Raw genomic sequence first — 18183 nt, forward strand, 5'->3', positions numbered from 1 at the left:
TTAAGTATTTTAAGAATCGTCTGTATTTTTGAAAACACAATTACAAAGTAAATAGAGCCATAAGTAATTTATACCTACTTATACTACTTCCTTAAGAAGCTAACTGTAAACTATTCTTATCAAAATCTGAAATGGAAATGTCCATTAGCCAGCAATTGTAAGTCTCCGAAAGTAACAAAACTCATTTTGCTTGAAAATATATAATATAGCTTTAATATTAACCTCCAATTGATTTTTCTCCAGTCATCCCATATACCACTTCTTGTTTGTTAAAACAAAGATAAATTTTGGCACTTAGGTATGCAATAACACTTAGGACACTGCCTAATCTTTAAAAAAAAATTCACTTAAGCATTTTACAAAGGACACTTCATTTAACTGAAGAGAGACAAGGAGAATTGAGCTGATTTTCCATGTGAACTCCTGGTTGTTTTGCTTAATATATTGATAGTAAGGTGAAAGGTCCTTTATAGCCTATCCATCCATTGGTACTATGGTATATTCTTTATAAATATTAACGTTCACAGTGAAGAAGAATCTCTCAATATCAAGGACATTTTCATCTAAATGTTGAGAAGTTTGAATGTATTGAAAAAAACCTAATTACCCAATGAGACATTTCCTCAATTAAAACATATAAAAATTTAAAAAGCTGTATTTTTAAAAAATCTTTAATTATTTTGACTGAAGAGTATTAGCAAAAGATCAGCCAAAGATAGATTGAGCTGGTTAGAATTACAGTTTAGGGACAGATTCACACTAATTTATAAAATTGTGGTCATTTTAGTTAGTTTTCTGAAGGCAATCAACAGCATCATTTCTAAATCCATGACTCTGAATACTGATATACTATTTACAAACCTCTTTTTAAAAATATAATTAAGACAACTTGCTATTTAGTCAATCCAGCAGTAAAGTGAAAATAAATAAAATTCATTTGTTATTTTAAAGCAGAGGGAAAAAATAAGTGTACTTCCTTTACCAATGGAAGTAATATATTCCCATAGTTCAGAGCTTGAGCTCTGAATCAGTGTTGACAGAATTCAAATCCTGATTGCACTACAGGCTACCTGGGAGACCTGGACAAATTAGTGAACTGCTTTGGAGCTTCAGTTTCCTCATCTATAAAAATGGGGATGTTAACTATTAACCCCAACCTTACAGGATTGTTTAAGGATTAAATGAATTATATATATATAATGTATTTCGAAAATAATGCTCTTTGTGTTGGACATTGTTTAAATTCAATATATATATTTACTATTATTTCAAAGCTTCTTCTAATATAACTAAGAAACTTGCGGCTACCAGAAGTCTTAGAAATCAGGGACATGGGTAAATAGTTGCTTTTTTTTTTTTTTTTTTTGAAAAGACTTACAAAGTTGTTTGGAAATCTGCTTTCCAATAATTAGCATTTGGCAATAGCTGAAGTGAAAGCATAACTTGCTTTATTCAGTAACTTTGTTCTTAAAACTATGACTCCCAATCAAATAGTTGAAAAATCATGTCATATGAAGCCATTGACATATTATAATTTCAGAAATTCTTTCATCTTGATTTCTAATTATTAGATTTTTCTTATATTGCAGACATCTTGGAACTTCCTATCTTCTCAACTGATTCTGTCATTATTTCAGGCTTCTTTCATCCCATAAAAGGAAAACGTGTCATTGTAATTCCAAGTTAGAGAGAAATATTATGAATAATTATCTAGGCATAAGATACATTTACAGAATGCATGCCTCAGTTTTTCAAAGCAGTTTCTATTAAGTATGTGCAAGATTATGGATTTATGAAACAAGCCATCACTCTTATTAATTAGGCAGCTAATATGCCATCCAATCATTATGATCTGCCTTTGTCATACAACATATAAAGTATTGAAAACACTTTTCTTTAACAGAAGCATTGCAGCAGGAAAATTAAGGGTAAAGTTGAAGGCACCTTGACCATCTGGTCAAAAATACTTTCAGTGGTCTTAATCTTCCCTTGAAGCTTGTAAGGTTGTTCAATTACCTGATGTCACACAGCCTTATTCAGTTTCATTAATAGAATTTCTTGTTCATATTATAGCTGCTTCCATATGTGTGAAAAAATTCTGGTTCTCATATTAATATTCTAAACAGGAACACCTCATATAATTAATTAGTCAGCCACCATATCTAAGCAGTGGTTCACCTATTTTCAAACTGTTTCTTAGCATAAGAAGGAAAAATTGAATTATCAAATGTAATACATAACCATCTGTGTGCATACTGATAAGATGAAAAGAGAGTATTTGAATGTTGGAGAATCAGGGTTATGAACCATACCTTCCATGACATACACCAGTGACCCCACATCTCCTTCTTTAATGATGCAACTGTCTTTGCCATACTCCACAGGGTACATACAATCCACAATCTCCTGGATCTGGGACAATTCCAAGTTCTTCATAAAGTCATTGTCAAGGATGGCCTCCTTTATGAGATCCTTGGACCTAAGGAGAGAAAGGGAAGATTTACTGGGGTGTCTGATGAGCAGTTTTATAGTCGGTGAGGTTTAGCAGAGCTGTACAGTGTTCGGGCATATTACAAAGGTGTTTTCTTGTTAGGAATCCACTAATTTTCTGAAACATCTGAGAAAAAATAATTCCATAACAGCAGGAAAGGCATTGAGACATGTTATTTTAAATAAAGTATCATTTAATGACTATGTGAGCAACAAACAAAACAAAACATCGTACGATTTCATTTTGCTTTAGTTTTTTTAATTACAAACACTGCGGGAAAATCCTTTGGACAAATATTTTAAATTGGAGTGTATAATTTGTTTTAGGAATAAATATGAAAAAATACATTTTATAGATCACACACTTTTATTGCTATTTTTACTATATTATAAAAAAGCATCAGGCGTTCGTCGTATTTTACACAATTACAGAGAAACACAAGTTGCTTCCTTAGTTTTGTATGTGTGCCTCTTCCCCTACCCTTTATGGTACATGAAAGGAGGAGTCATTTTTAATTAGTTCTCTACTGTATGCCCAGTCTGCCATGATGCCAAGCACAATACAGGTCCGTGCTCAAGAAGTATTTCTAATAAAATAAATTATAGGAAAAGGATTCCTCATTAGCTGTTTGAAACAACTAACTGATAGAATTGTGACAGTTCTTCATGCACACATCATCCCTCAGCGAATATTTACTTCAAGCATCTTAAATCAAAGTAGCCAGGCAGATAAACTTCTATAGGACAAGATAAATGCAACATGACTTAGATAAGGGATGCAAATGCAGTGAGGTAAAGAGGAAGAAATGTACAAATACTATGAATGGTATTTAGTGTTTAACAGAAAGTTTTGCAGAAGATATGTTTAAAAGAGCATGACATTTTGATTTCCAGGGACAAGAACTTACGAACAACTTCTTAAGAATTCAAAAATCAAGATAAAAGAAACATTAAAACTATTTTGTCAGGTTGAGCAAAGAGTAAACTGGAGAATGAAAATTGGATTAGATGGAAGCCAAGTCCTCAGTAAAAAAAGAAGGAAACAATACATTTGGAAGTTTATATATTAAAATCTCAACTTAGAAGAACATTTCACAACAAGCTGGCCTTGCAAGTGGATTTCAGAGAAATGGACTGCACTAGTACATATGCCAACCATAGTATTACTTCTCCCCATTCCCAGGTAACTTCTCATTTAGACCTCAGTCTAACTGGCCCAGCATTCATACACTACGTGTGTTAATGGCATGGGAATATTCTTATACTATTGTTAAAGTGAAAAAGCACGATCCAGGATTGTTTTTAGGGCAAGAAAGTAAGTATACAATGAAAAGTAAAGCAAACAGTGTTTGACGTTAGATATATCTGAGTCCCAGTCCTAACTCTGTCCACTGTAAAACCTTGAGGAGGCTGTCCTAAGTTTTCTGAATTTCCATGGTATCACTGTAAAATAGTACTTACAACAATACCTACCTAACAAGAGTAAATGTGAAGACTGTTAAGAATATGATGTCACTTTCAATAAATGGTAGGTAGCAAAGGTGGCTGCAGCAGGACTAGCAGGGGGGTACTTGTCACTTGAAACAAATATTCAAAGGAAATTAGATAAAATATTGGCATTGGTTGCCTTGGGTGACAGAATTATAATAATTCTTTTTTTTCTATTTTCTATATTGACGAAATATTCTAGAATGAGCAGGCTTTATTATAGTTTTTTTTTATTTTAAAGGTAGATTATGAAAAGCGAATGTGCCATAAGGAAAATAAAAATGCAAATATAATGTACTGCTCAGTAAATTAATTTAATACAGGTTGACTACTACTGGTATATTCAATATTTATCTTATATTGTCAGTATATTCAATATTAATCAAAAGGAAATCCTTCCTTTCATATGACTTGGTCTTAAATATGAATGCCATGAATTTTCACTGAATAAAAAGATGGTGATTTATGGCCTTTGGTTAAGGACTTCAGAATAGTCTCTATTTTAAAACTTCTGTTTGTAAGATATTAACTGTAGCTTGAGAGGAATCTTCAGCTGCATGTGCTTTTGTTTTATTTTGATTTTATTCTTGTTTTCTTAGACCTACCTTTCAACATTGCATTTCTCCTTAGGCAGAATTGTTTCTCTTGAGTCTAACTCAAGGTGATAAAATTGTCAACATCCATGATTTTTGTGAGGTCTCCTTTTTAAATTATTTCTACCATCCCAGACTTTAAGAATACCTTTGGGAAATTAGTTTTAGTCAAACTGTATTAAATTCTGTTTTCACTAAAGCTCCTTTTATTTTATTTGAATCAGAGAGTGAGCCCCTCGAATGGGTTCATAGCTTCTAACACAGTAAAGGCTCAGGGTTGTCAACCCCCAGCTACAGGTGGCAACTTGTCCTTTGAACATATTAATAGCGTTTCATTAAAGATCTAAGTCTTAGCAGTGCAGCAAGATTGGAAATGAAGTCATCTCCCAAGAAAATAATTAGCTTAGTAGAAAGACAATTGATGAAAGCCACTTTCTCTCCTTTCATAAATGGCACCCTTGACCTATTTATGAAGACATCAGAAAAGATGAAATAGTCAGGCTTAACAAAATCCCTTAGAATTATCCAAATTTTCTAAGTGCTTATCACAGAGTGCTTGGGAGTAAGGGGAGTGTGCACTTGTTTTCTTTCTTGCTTTGCAAGTTTTATTTTATATGCAGACATCTAATCTTGGATCTCTGAAGAAACATACTGAAGGCTATCATGTATGCTTTTGGGTCAATTTAAAACAAACTCATCTGGATAGGGCTTATGCCTTATCCCTTTTTTCCTTCATAGAAGTATTATCCAATAAATGTCACAAATAACCTGTACTTCTATCCTCACAGCAAATTAGAAATTTTGCACCATCCATGTAGTACAACCCGAGGATGTTCTCGGCAGTGAATAATACTTAAAAGTCCTACTTTTCATGCAATGTTGCTTAAGTCTTTTCCCACTGAGCGCTCTGATTTAGGTCAACTGGCTTTTTTTCCCACTTGTTTCAATGTTATGAACTAATCAATAAGTCTTCCTGCCAACTCTCCTTTGAAACTTTTTCTTTCCCTGTAAAAAAGGGTCTAAAACTCATTGTAACTAAGATACGATACTACATAAGATCAGTTGAGCTATGTGACCAGTATAGGAGCTAGGTGAAGCTGGTATCACAAGTTCCAGACGGTGGCTATTTGCTTTAACCCAGAGTATATTTTTTAATAACATTTTATAAGAATTATGGGAGGAGAAAGAAACAAATACAAAGATTCTGATTTTCTATCTTTTTTATCTGCCTCAGTAAAAAATACATATTTTTTAATATATATAAATAATACATAAAACAAAACTTTATTCTTCCATACCCAAAATTTTGACTTTTTAAATCTAAAAAACTATCTTGGTTATCATCAAATTGACAGCCTCTGAACTAACGGTCCTATAGAGTAGGGTGCTGGTAAACTGGTTGGGGTGGGGTAGATGGTAGGAGGAGGATGGGATAGAAGCCCCAGGTTGTAGCATTTGTCAACTTCCATGGTGGAAATATTACTGCCATGGCCAATTTCAAGGTGGCAATGTGACATAACTGGCTCACAAAATTCCTGAAATTTTTTTTTATTAATTAACGGGAAAAAAAAATTAACACAACATTTAGAAATCATACCATTCTACATATGCAGTCAGTAATTCTTAACATCATCACATAGATGCATGATCATCGTTTCTTAGTACATTTGCATCGGTTTAGAGGAACTAGCAACACAACAGAAAAAGATATAGAATGTTAATATAAAGAAAAGAAATAAAAGTAGTAATAATAGTAAAAAAAAAAAAAAAACAAAGAAAACCCTATAGCTCAGATGCAGCTTCATTCAGTGTTTTAACATGATTACTTTACAATTAGGTATTATTGTGCTGTCCATTTTTGAGTTTTTGTATCTAGTCCTGTTGCACAGTCTGTATCCCTTCGGCTCCAATTACCCATTATCTTACCCTGTTTCTAACTCCTGCTGGACTCTGTTACCAATGACATATTTCAAGTTTATTCTCGAATGTCCGTTCACATCAGTGGGACCATACAATCATCTCACACCCACCAGAATGGCCATTATCAACAAAACAGAAAATGACAAGTGCTGGAGAGGATGCGGAGAAAGAGGTACACTTATCCACTATTGGTGGGAATGTCAAATGGTGCAACCACTGTGGAAGGCAGTTTGGCAGTTCCTCAAAAAGCTGAATATAGAATTGCCACACGACCCAGCAATACCATTGCTAGGTATCTACTCAAAGGACTTAAGGGCAAAGACACAAACGGACATTTGCACACCAATATTTATAGCAGCGTTATTTACAATTGCAAAGAGATGGAAACAGCCGAAATCTCCATCAACAGAAGAATGGCTAAATAAACTGTGGTATATACATACGATGGAATATTATGCAGCTTTAAATTCCTGAAATTTTAACAAGCAACTCTTGCCTGAGCTGATATGAACTAACTAACCCTAAGAATTTAGCATACCTTCATTTAATTTTCAGCATGATAATCTTTCTTTTTTTTTTCAAATGTTCATTAGTCCCTATAATATCTTCAGATAATGTGATGCTGGGATTAGCAATAGTTCTTCCAAAGTGTCCATTTCAGAAAAATTAAGTGGAAAGTCTACTTTTTCATTGACCTACTGCATAGAAAACTCCTGAATTGAAGCAAAGAATTCAGGAAGCTGGTTTAGATTGGGTGGTCAGAAAAACCCTCCAAAGAGCATAGAGAAAAGCATTCTAGATAGAGAAATGAGTAGTTGCAAAGATTCAGAATTGAGAATGAGCTTGACCTTTTCAAGGAGTGGAAAGGCAGTGTGGCTGGAGAACACAATGCGTTAGAAGGCACAGGTTAGGAGAATGAGATCACAGAGGTTGGCAGGGTCAGGTCACATGGGAGCTTGAAGGCTCTGATGAAGGATTTTGTTTTATTCTAAGGGCCATGAAAAGTCAGTGAAGGATTATAAAAGGTATGATTTATAGAACATTAATCAATCATGAACAATAAATAAAATAATACTTTGACTTTTGGTATGTCAGCATGAGGAACTCCTGGACCCAGTCTGCAGTGAAATTGGAAAGCACTGATTTTTACAAACAACTGTATTGTTATGTACACCAGAAAAGCCTATGCTAAACCAACCTTGTGGGGGTAGACCTATTGTTGGGTGGGACCTTTTGATTGTTTCCATGGAGGTGTGACCCCGCCCATTCAAGATGGGTCTTAATCTGCTTGCTGGAATCCTTTAAGACAGCGCAAGGAGAGCCAAGAGAGTGTAGAGAAACTGAGAAAGAAAATGCCCCAGCAGAAGCCAGAAGGACCCACAGGAGCTAAACAAGTCATTTCAAAACCAACCCAGGAGCAAAGGGCCAGCAGACGTCACCATGTGCCTTCCCAAGTGACGGAGGAACCCAGATGTAACTGGCCTTTTTTCAGTGAACGTATCCTCTTGTTGATACCATAATCTGGACATCTCCATGACCTTAGAATTGTAACCTGTAACTTAATAAATCCCCATTGTAAAGACCAGTTCTTTCTGGTATATTGCATTCTGGCAGCTTTAGCCAAAAAATTAACCATTTAAATATCTTCAAATGGCTCTAAGGGCACACAGCAAATGAAGAAACATCTATTCAAGAAAAATTACTATAATTTGGTAAGCACAGTGAGAATTATGGTGTTTGAGCCAAGACCACTCTCTTCCCAGTTGAGTGAGACAGAAACTCCACTCAAGACTGGTAAAGCCAAAATTCCAGAGTTCTCTCTCCCCTGGTTCCCAGTCAATGAACTACATTTCCAGGAGGAGTAGGATGTTAGCATTTCTCATCTTCTCCCAGCTAACCATTTCTGAGGCCAAATCCCAGGTGAGTACAGCAGGTAGGTTGAGATCCGTCTTATTACCAGCCCCCAGTGGTGGGACAGAGGCTATAGCCTGGGTGCAGTACTACTTAGAATACTGGGTCCCAGTATTTCAATATAATTTAATGTCTTATTAGAACAATACTATATAGAAATGTAATTGTCCAAATAGCACAAAGAAGGTGGGTGGAAACAACACTCTATTAGGCTAAGGAAATGGCTCCAATGAAGAAGAAAAGGCACAATGAAGAAAATCAGAATTGGTGAATAAGAAGGTTACTGTAACAAAAACCATTTTTTCTCTCAGCTTCTTTAAAAGAAGTAATAATTATGACAATGTATTCTTGGGTTTTAACATTTATAGATGTAATATGTATGATACCATAAGTGGGGAACAGATATAGAGTCATAAATGTATACATTTCTGTTGCTCACCAGAATTGAGTCAGTATTAATATGAAGCTGATTCTGATAAAGATATACATGGTATACCTAAGAATAACCACTAAGAAAATAACTCAAAAAACATACTGAGAAAACATTCATTTAGTGCAAAATAAAGCAGTAAAATAAGAGTAGAGCAAAAAAATGGCACAACATGTATAGAAGACAAAAAAGAAATTAGTACACATAAATCAAGAATAACAATTAATAATAATATTAAATACAACTGGATTTAAAAATCCAACAAAAGGTTGTCAATCTGGATTAAAAAAAGAGCAAATGATTTGCTGTCTACAGGATACATACTTCAGATATGAAGAAAAAATAGACTGAAACTTAAAGAATGAAAAAGATATATCATGCATACAGCAACAACAAGAAAAGTGGAATGGCTATACTAATATCAGACAAAATACACTTTAAAGCAAAACATTTTACTAGAGATAAAGAGGGACATTTTATAATGATAAAAGGAGCAATCAATTAGGAACATGTAATAATTATAAGCATATATATATATATATACCTAATGACAGAGCACCATGAAGCGAAAACTGACAGAAACATTTTGAAGGAAGAAATAGATAATTCAACATTGCATTAATTGAAAACTTCAACACCCAACTTTCAATAATGGATATAGCAACTAGGATAAAGATTAAAATAGAAATAGAAGACTTGGACAACACTGTAAACCAACTTGATCTAACAAATCTCTATAGAACACCCAAGAACAGGCAAATAACCAAATTTGAAAAAAAGGCAAAGGATCTAAATAGACATTTCTCCAAAGAAAATATACAAATTGCCAATATAAACACATGAAAAGATGCTCAATCCTTAGTCATTAGCAAAACACAAATCAAAAATCACAAGATACCACTCCCCAGTCACAAGAATGGCTACAATTTAAAAGTCAAATAATAATCAGCGTTGGCAAGGATATGTAGAAATAACCCTCATAGGCTGCTGGGGAGCATTATTCATAATAGTAAGAAGTGGAAATAATCCAAATGTCCACAGTTGATGAATAGATAAACAAAATATGGTATGTCCACCCAATGAAATATCATTCAGCAATAAAAAGGAATGAGGTATTGATGCACACTAACAACATGGATGAACCTTAAAATATTTTGCTAAGTGAAAGAAGCCAGTCATAGGAGACCACGTATAACATGATTCTATTTATATGGAATGTCCATAAGAGGGAAATCTATACAGACAGAAATTAGATTAATGTTTGCTTAGAGCTGGGGGTGATTGCTAAATGGTAGGGAGTTTCTTTATGAGGTTATGAAAATGTTCTAAAATTGCCTGTTTTGATGCTTGCACAGATCTGTGAATATACTAAAAATCATTGTATTGTATGCTTTAAATAAGTGAATTGCCCATGTGAATTATATCTCAATAAAACTAAGAAATAAGTAAAATAAATAAACATTTACTTTAAAATGTTATTGAATTCATGGAGATTTTCTGTCATGTATGTCCTCAGTTAATCGATTTTCAAAGCATAACTGTTATCATGTTAATGAGGAGTTTTTAATACTTGAAACTATTGGGAACCACTGTCTCATAAACATTAATTTGTACTTTGAATCACTGACTCTTAGGCAATTCTTACATATTAGGAGACAATGAGGCCTCATGTCCAATTACAAGAGCTATCTCAAGAGACCTAAAAGTCCACCAACTCTCCATTCAACTCTCTTTTTAGATTAGTTTCCCCCTTAATCACATGCCAGGCACTGATAAATATATCAAAAACAGCCTTGCTCAGAAATATAAGACTTGATATCTGATCTCGTGGGTTGACAAAGACTGCTAAATCATTTTTTTTAAAAACCAAAGCCATAACGATATTACTAAAAATGGAAATCAACTAAAATGACTCTAAAACTTAATACAGAAATTCCTAGAATCTACCGTTTGACTAAAAAAATAATTAAAAGACCCTCACTAAATTATTTTAGCTTTCAAGGAATTTGGGGCTCAAACATAAGTATAAGCAACGAGTGCAGTTTCAAGTTTTCCATGGCCTGTGGTACAGTCTGTGCAAATTGGAATCCAGAAGTTCAAATCCTCATTGACAGGTCATAGCTCTTGTAGGGCCTCTTGACAGTTTCTAATTGAAGGAGTTATTGGGACATGATGATTCCATCTATGTACAATGAAATATTTGATTACTCACCTATAAGAAAAGGATCTTGGAGCAGTTCTCTTGCTGCCATGCCTATTGAGATTCTGCCCAAGCAATGGATCATTTCTTGCCAAACAGCTTTCCTGAATGAACTCTGTAGGTGTCAGCTGGCTAAGTGCTAAGAAATATCAATCAGCCCTCACTTTTCAAGATACATTTTAACTCAGTAAAGCTGTTGACCAATTTTGATTTTTTTTTTTTTCAAAACTGAAAACCCATTCTTAACAAGTTTCACAGTGGACTTTCATGTCCAGTCATAGAATAAAAACTACGGCATAGAAATAAAAACTATGGCATTCACACATCATCTGTAATCAGTATTTGTCACAAAATCTGGGACTCATTGGGTCAAAACATATGATAGGCAACATGGCACTTAGGTGATCCTTTGTACATTACAGAGTTTGAAAACTTTTCGCAATTGTCCTTTGCTTTCTAACTTGTTTTTCCTGTAATTCTGATGTGAATGAATATCTAAATGAAATTTAGATGATCTTAACTCTAGAGAAACAGTAAATATGGGCAAAGGGATGATGGTTAGCACTTAAGATATGTTTGTCCAAATGTGATTCAGGTAGCAGCGTTAGCATTCTTCTTTTTACTAATACTCTTTTTTTTTTTTTTTTACATAGGAAGGCACCGGGAATCGAACCCGGGTTCTCGGGCTTGGCAGGCAAGCATTCTTACCTGCTGAGCCACCATGGCCCGCCCATTACTAACACTCTTATTCTCCTTGACTAGGAGCAATTCTAAGCAGCCCCAGAAACCACTGGTTAGACATCAACAGATGGAGCACAAAAGAAAAATTTTTGTTCTTTGCAGGTGTTCATCAACTTCCAAAAAGTCAATATTAAAAGTTTCCCATTCAACGACTCAGGTCATTCAGTGCTGCAGAGATGTATTTTATAGTAATTCGCACCAGTAAGCCTCTCTGAAAATGGAGCAGCCTGTAAAAGCCCAGGTCAAATCCTTGTCCTAGAAGCTCCCACTTTCATATCATGAAAGTAGAACTGTGAAGATTTACAGAAATACCCTAAAATACTCTGCTCGACAATAAATAAAACCATACACATTATATTACATACAAAATGAAAAACTATGTAGTTTGGTCTTTTATGAATTAACTCTGTATCTGAAGTTTAGACACCTGAACTTCAAAAAGGAGCAATGATTGGCATAAAATATTTGGCATTAATATATTTATATCTACAATTGCAATTGAATGCTTAATTCAATTTTTTTTTTACCTTTTTATTTTTTTAATCTTTCAAAGCGATTTCAAAAGTCTTTTAGAACTCTTTAGTTTCCAGCAGGACAAAATGCCCAAGCTGTGTGCTTCTATCAGGGACCTCAGCACTCTAGGACAACCCTATTTCAGGGCATGGGCTGGACACTAGGATGCTATTGTTTGGTCCTTTGAAGCACATCGCCATGTGTTATGCATTGTCATTTCAGTCATTGCAATGACTTGATTTTAAAGTTGGTCATCAAAGAAATCATTTCAGAACACTTCTGTGGTTCACACGCTTCTTGGATCTAGTATTTGGGATAAATTACCTTATATTGTAAATTTCTTTGAATTCAATAGCAGGAAAAGAACATGTTTCCCTACTGACCTTATAGATTCTCCCACCCAACGTGTTTACTTTTTCTCAGCTGAAAATGGTAACTTGGATAATTCATCATTTCCATTCTGTGAGGCTTCCAGAAAATTACAGTCAAACTTAGCTCACTTCCAGTGGCCTGCATATGACAGGAGGCAGATCATCTGCTCTGGGGAACTTGGTTCAGTTACATCTCCAAACAGCGTCTTTTGTATTATGCTTTAATACATTAGCCATTTTGAGTCTTCCTGAAGGGAGATGGTATATAAATTGAGAATTTTTTTTAATAACTAAAATTAAAAAAAAAAAACCTGCTGCTAGTTGTAAAAACTCCAAGGTGTCCAGGCTTCTTAACTAAAGTGAAAAAATTAACTCAATACGACAACAAGAGTCATCATTGTGGTGGTAGTATTAATAGTAGTTATTAAATGGTTATTCTGTGTCAGACACTGTATAAAAGTTAACAGTAACCCCCTCAGTTTGTCATGGTGGAATTAAGGCTCAGTGCATTTATACAACCCTGTCCAATGTTGAACAGCTAGTAAGTGACAGGTGGATCCAGAATTTAAAGGATAAATTCATTTGATTTTTAGGCCCACACTCTACTAAATTGTTTCACCTCTCAGCTCACAATATTAAACTATAATGACAATTTGAATAAATTGTCCCGATTATTAAATCCAAAGGCAAATGTTCTTATTTATATACAATTCTGCAAAAGTAAGAATGTTATGCTTGGATAATACAACATTTAATCTGAAGAAAATATTTCATGCTTTCAAAATGGTTCTGCATCTAACATTTCATTTTATTTGTGCCACAAACTTATGCAGTAGATAGAACAGATGTTACTATTATCCCTATTTGATAGCTAAGAAAACAGAGGAACAAAGAGGTCAGATGCCAGCCAAGTTCATGTCAGAGACGAAGTAGAACTCAGGTCTAATGACTATCAGCCTGAGGAAAAAAAAATACTTTTCAAACCTTCCTTTATTACATGCGCATTCCTATTCGTTAATATATTCTTTTTCTACTCCTTATCAACCATTTCTTTCTATCCCTCCATCTCTCCACTCTTCCCTCCCTCCTTCCTCCTACCCTCCCTCTCTATTTCTCATATTTCCACCTCTTTAGTGCCAAGAACATGCTCAAACCCACTTGGATAAAGACGCAATAAATCTACTACAATAGTACCAATAGGGAATTGTGGTCATTTGACAAAAATTCTATGATTTATAAACTTTCTGTGATGGTTCATTCAGAGAGATCCTTTCCGATCTAATTCATTCTCCACATTAAAGAAGTCTGAGCATGTTTTTCAGCTTTTATAGAGAGACAACCTCTAACACAGAAGCACCTTTTAAACTGAGCAATGGGATTCAAGCTATTTTGATTCCAATGTTTCCAAACTTGTTCTCTCTTCTCTTTTTTAGTCTATACTCTCTCTCTCACTCTGTCTCTGCCCCCTTCCTTTCCTATATACTCTTACACTCTGCCTCAGACAAGCTTGCTATTCAATATGCAATGGAAGTGAAAGGCATAAAAATTTCCTATCAACTTGAATGAATATCTGTATCTGAATTCCAAATGAAAAGGAAGCTCCCATTATGCTTATAGGATCAAAATATAATATTCCAAGAAAAACTGCAAAATGTACTATTTTGTAATTAATAATCTGTATTATAGCTGTATTTCAGGGAAATATCAATATAAGATACTTGGCATTAAATGCTTTCTGGATAACTATTTTCACAGTAGAAATCTATCACGTAGAATTTATAAGCTTAACAATGCACAGTAATATAGTGGTTTATCCATTTATAATCTAATGAGTTAACTACTTTAAAAACTTTACTGAAGAAGACAGACAGGTAGGAACAAAGGAAGGAAAGAAGGAAGTAGGAGGGAAGGGAGGAAGGGAGAGCAGGGGGGTGGGAGGGAGGAAGGTAGGTAAGTAAATGTGATTTTTATGACTTGAAGTCACTATTTATCACCTTGTACTGTGCTGCCCTTTAGGGGTGTGTCCCTTTCAATGGCAAGCAGTTCATATGTTTTATATTTCCAACACAACCATTAGGTTCAAATTCAGCCTTTATAAATAAATACAGGCAATAGTGATTGGTGAGTTTACCACACAACCATAATTATCCACAATGTGATTTAGAGAGTCACATACAGTTGCTGACACAAGTACAGTATCTATGGAAGTAGGTCATACCTACCAAATCCGAAAAACCCCTCTTAGAAGGATATCCTTGGTTAAAATAAGGTTATAACCATCAGTAATGGAAAGACACAAGGAAACAGAGGACCCATAAAGAAGATTAGATTGGCCGTGAAGCCAAGAAGGTGAGTATAATAAATAAATTGTAGAAGACATGGGGTTCAGAACACCAGATCTACTTGAACTGGAAACAACATATATGCAGGTACATGGTCTAATATCTCTGAAGGCCCGAGCCAGTCATGCAGTGAATTGAAGGGCTTTGCCAGGCTGAGGTTGCAGAAGCTATGCACAGGCTAAAAGAGGGAGGAGAGTCAGTCACTGAGGCCGTGAGGTACTGAGTAAGAGAGGGATCTAGAGCGTGGTGCAAAGGTGGCTCAGTGGCGGAGTTCTCGCCTGCCATCACAGACACCAGGGTTTGATTCCCAGAGCCTGCCCATGCCAAAAAATAAATAAATAAAAAAGACGGATCTAGGGCTAAATAAACAGTTTAAGGAATTAATACAAAGACCAGGCAGAGAAATGAAAACTGAACCCAAGTCATTGGGTCTTCAACCTGAGGCAGGTCGATGGAACGAAAGGTTTCAAAGAGCAGAAAGGTGCAGTGCCCAGAAAACATCCCCAAGGCAGTGGTCTCCAGGACTTTGATGGCTCTTTTATGGAGTGGTTGGGTTTTTACCTACACCACAAGTGAGAACGTTGCTCTTTAAGGGACAGGGGCTGTTAGATAAACATTCTGTACATCGCCCTGGTAAAGTTTCTACTTTTTAATCAGTTTCTGGAATAGACAAGTTGAGCAGGTAAAGAGGTGAAGGAATGTGAAATGGGGAAGATAAATACCAGATGGCACTCTAAATATCCGGATGGACAGAGCTTAGGTACATAGAGTAGAGCTGCCTAAAAGAAAGCCTTTTGAGTGCTTTTGAATTTCAGGTGCTTTTTTCAATATGCTACCTCGTCTTATCCTCCCCCCAAAAATTCACAAAAACGAATCCATCATGCTAGATAGAAAAACAATTGATACAACATTTAACTTCGATCCAACAGCCCTTCTTCAAGATCATGCAGCACTGGATGCACAAGGACTGGTGAGACTGCCAGAGTCCCAGAGACCCAGTTTGCTTAGAGCTAAAATTCTAGTACAAGAGAGAGACCACAGAGAGGTAAGCAAACCAAAACATATCAAGTGTTTACAAATAGGGTGCTGGATGCAGAACAAAGGGGAAGACATATTTGGTATTTGGAATAAAGGCCTGTCTGAAAATATAACAATTAGATTAAGATTTAAGGATAAAGTTACCAACCTAGTTGCCTCTTGGAGGAGATCTAGAGGAGAGGAGTCTAAGCAGAAGGAACAGAACATTTTCAGGCTCAAGAATGGAGAAAGAAGCCCATGATCTTGAGCCATTTAATCAAGAGGAAGCCAGCTGGAAATGGATCGGGAAACATAAGCAGTGGCTGGTTTGGACAGGACCTCACAGGCCAGGTGAAGAAGTTGTATTCTAGGTACAATGAAAAGCTATTAAAAGGGTTTTAACAGGGGTGACATGGCCTGACTTATGTCTTTAAAAGATCACTGAGGAGTCAGTAAATGAACTGGGGCAAGTGCAGGTAGAGGAAAGGGGAAAAGAAAACATTCAAGCAAAACATAACGATGGCCTAGATTAGGGTGGTGACAATACAAATGGGCAGAACTGTGAATAAACTGAAAGTATATTGTGCAAGTAGAAGCTGTAGGATTTACTCGTAAATGAAATGTTGGGGTGAGGAAAAATGGAACAACTGGGACAACTGAATATACCTTAGTGCTGTTTACTGAAAATGGTGAGGCTTGAAGAAGTAACAGGTTCCTAGGGACCAACCAAACCTGGTGGTGGGGTGAAAGAAGAGTAGCCCATAAAGGAAACTGAGGAATACAAGAAGGATGAAAGACAAGCAGACCAGAGTAGGTCAGAGAGGTGACAGAAAGTAAATGTTTCTAGCTACATAAGCACAGGTCTTCATTGTGCTACTTAGAAAAAAATCTAAATACTTATACTATGATTTTCTTCCATAGATTACTTTAAGCATAAGAGTATCACAACAACTTCCTTGGAAAGAGAAAATTTCTTAAAAGAGAGCCAATAAGGATTTATGGTACTTTTTTTTTTTTTTAACATGGGTAGGCATCAGGAATCGAACTCGGGTCTCTGGCATGGCAGGCGAGAATTCTGCCTGCTGAGCCACCATGGCCTGCCCTGTGTTACATTCTAAAAACTCCACAGAGACAAACATACCACAAATTAAACAGATATATGCTGAAGTCCATCATATTCATTTGGTAAGGATACATGGGAAACAGGTCATATTACCCCTTAAAATGTGCAAACAGCCTTGATTCCTAATCATTTATCACAGCAAAATGGCAACCAAACTGAACTTAATTAAAATTAGACTGTCATCTTCATAAAAAGGTTTCTTTAGTGTGGAAATACACTTGTTAGCAACCTGAGAGGGTAACCCATACCAGGAACTTGTTCAAAACATTTGATTCTCAAACCAAGTTATTGGAGAACTAAAAAAATTAAAACATTAAGTAGAAAGGCAGACAACAGAGACTATGAAAATGACTCAATATTAATCATACATTGACTCATTCGCCATTGTATAAGCCTCATTACCCTTCCTACCATTTATTTCCTAAGCTTAGAATTGTATCGTAAATGACACCATTCAGAGAAATGACTACACCATGAGGATCCTTACGATTTCTGTGCTAAATACAGTATTTTGGAATTCTGTCACTAAAGCAAAGCTTTTTCTCACAGTTAATAAAATTAACATCTCGGTTCATGTTTGACTCTTGATTTGTTACTCTCAAATTCATTTTTTATTCCTTAAGTTCACGGATAATGTTAGTCACTAAAAAACAAGTTTCTTAGCTACCTTAAAACTTTTTGAAGCATGATGGCAAGTAAATATATAAATAAAATACAAATATTATTAACTAACAATCTCCTTTTCATAAAAGGATGACACACTAAGCTACTTGTCTATTCATTCTTACTTGCATTCTGAATAAATATCATAGAACCAAATGCTTTATTGTTAACCCAAGCTAAATTTGGTATAGTTTTATTATCCTCTAAATGATACACACAATCATCAGCTTCCATAATACAATATGGTAACCACCAACATCACTTCTCTTCCTAATGAGAGTCCCAAAAGTAATTTTCAACTTAACATCTTCACTCATACCTCTAGCAAAGTCTAGACGCTTTTCTTCCCACATTTAATCAACATTTTCTTACATTACTCCT

At 35.3% G+C, this 18183-nt stretch overlaps 1 protein-coding gene across 2 annotated transcripts in view; it reads right to left on the reverse strand.

Annotated features, from left to right (window-relative positions):
• The window catches only part of PRKG1 (protein kinase cGMP-dependent 1), a 1184353-nt gene that overhangs the window by 1004778 nt on the left and 161392 nt on the right, over positions 1-18183 (reverse strand). For both annotated transcript variants that reach the window (XM_077125297.1, XM_077125296.1), the window contains exon 2: positions 2313-2479. In XM_077125297.1, the coding sequence (XP_076981412.1) occupies positions 2313-2479 (167 nt within the window). The remainder of the gene's footprint in view (positions 1-2312; positions 2480-18183) is intronic.

This window comes from Tamandua tetradactyla, chromosome 13 (genome assembly GCF_023851605.1).
Source record: "Tamandua tetradactyla isolate mTamTet1 chromosome 13, mTamTet1.pri, whole genome shotgun sequence".
Classification (NCBI taxonomy): Eukaryota; Metazoa; Chordata; class Mammalia; order Pilosa; family Myrmecophagidae; genus Tamandua; species Tamandua tetradactyla.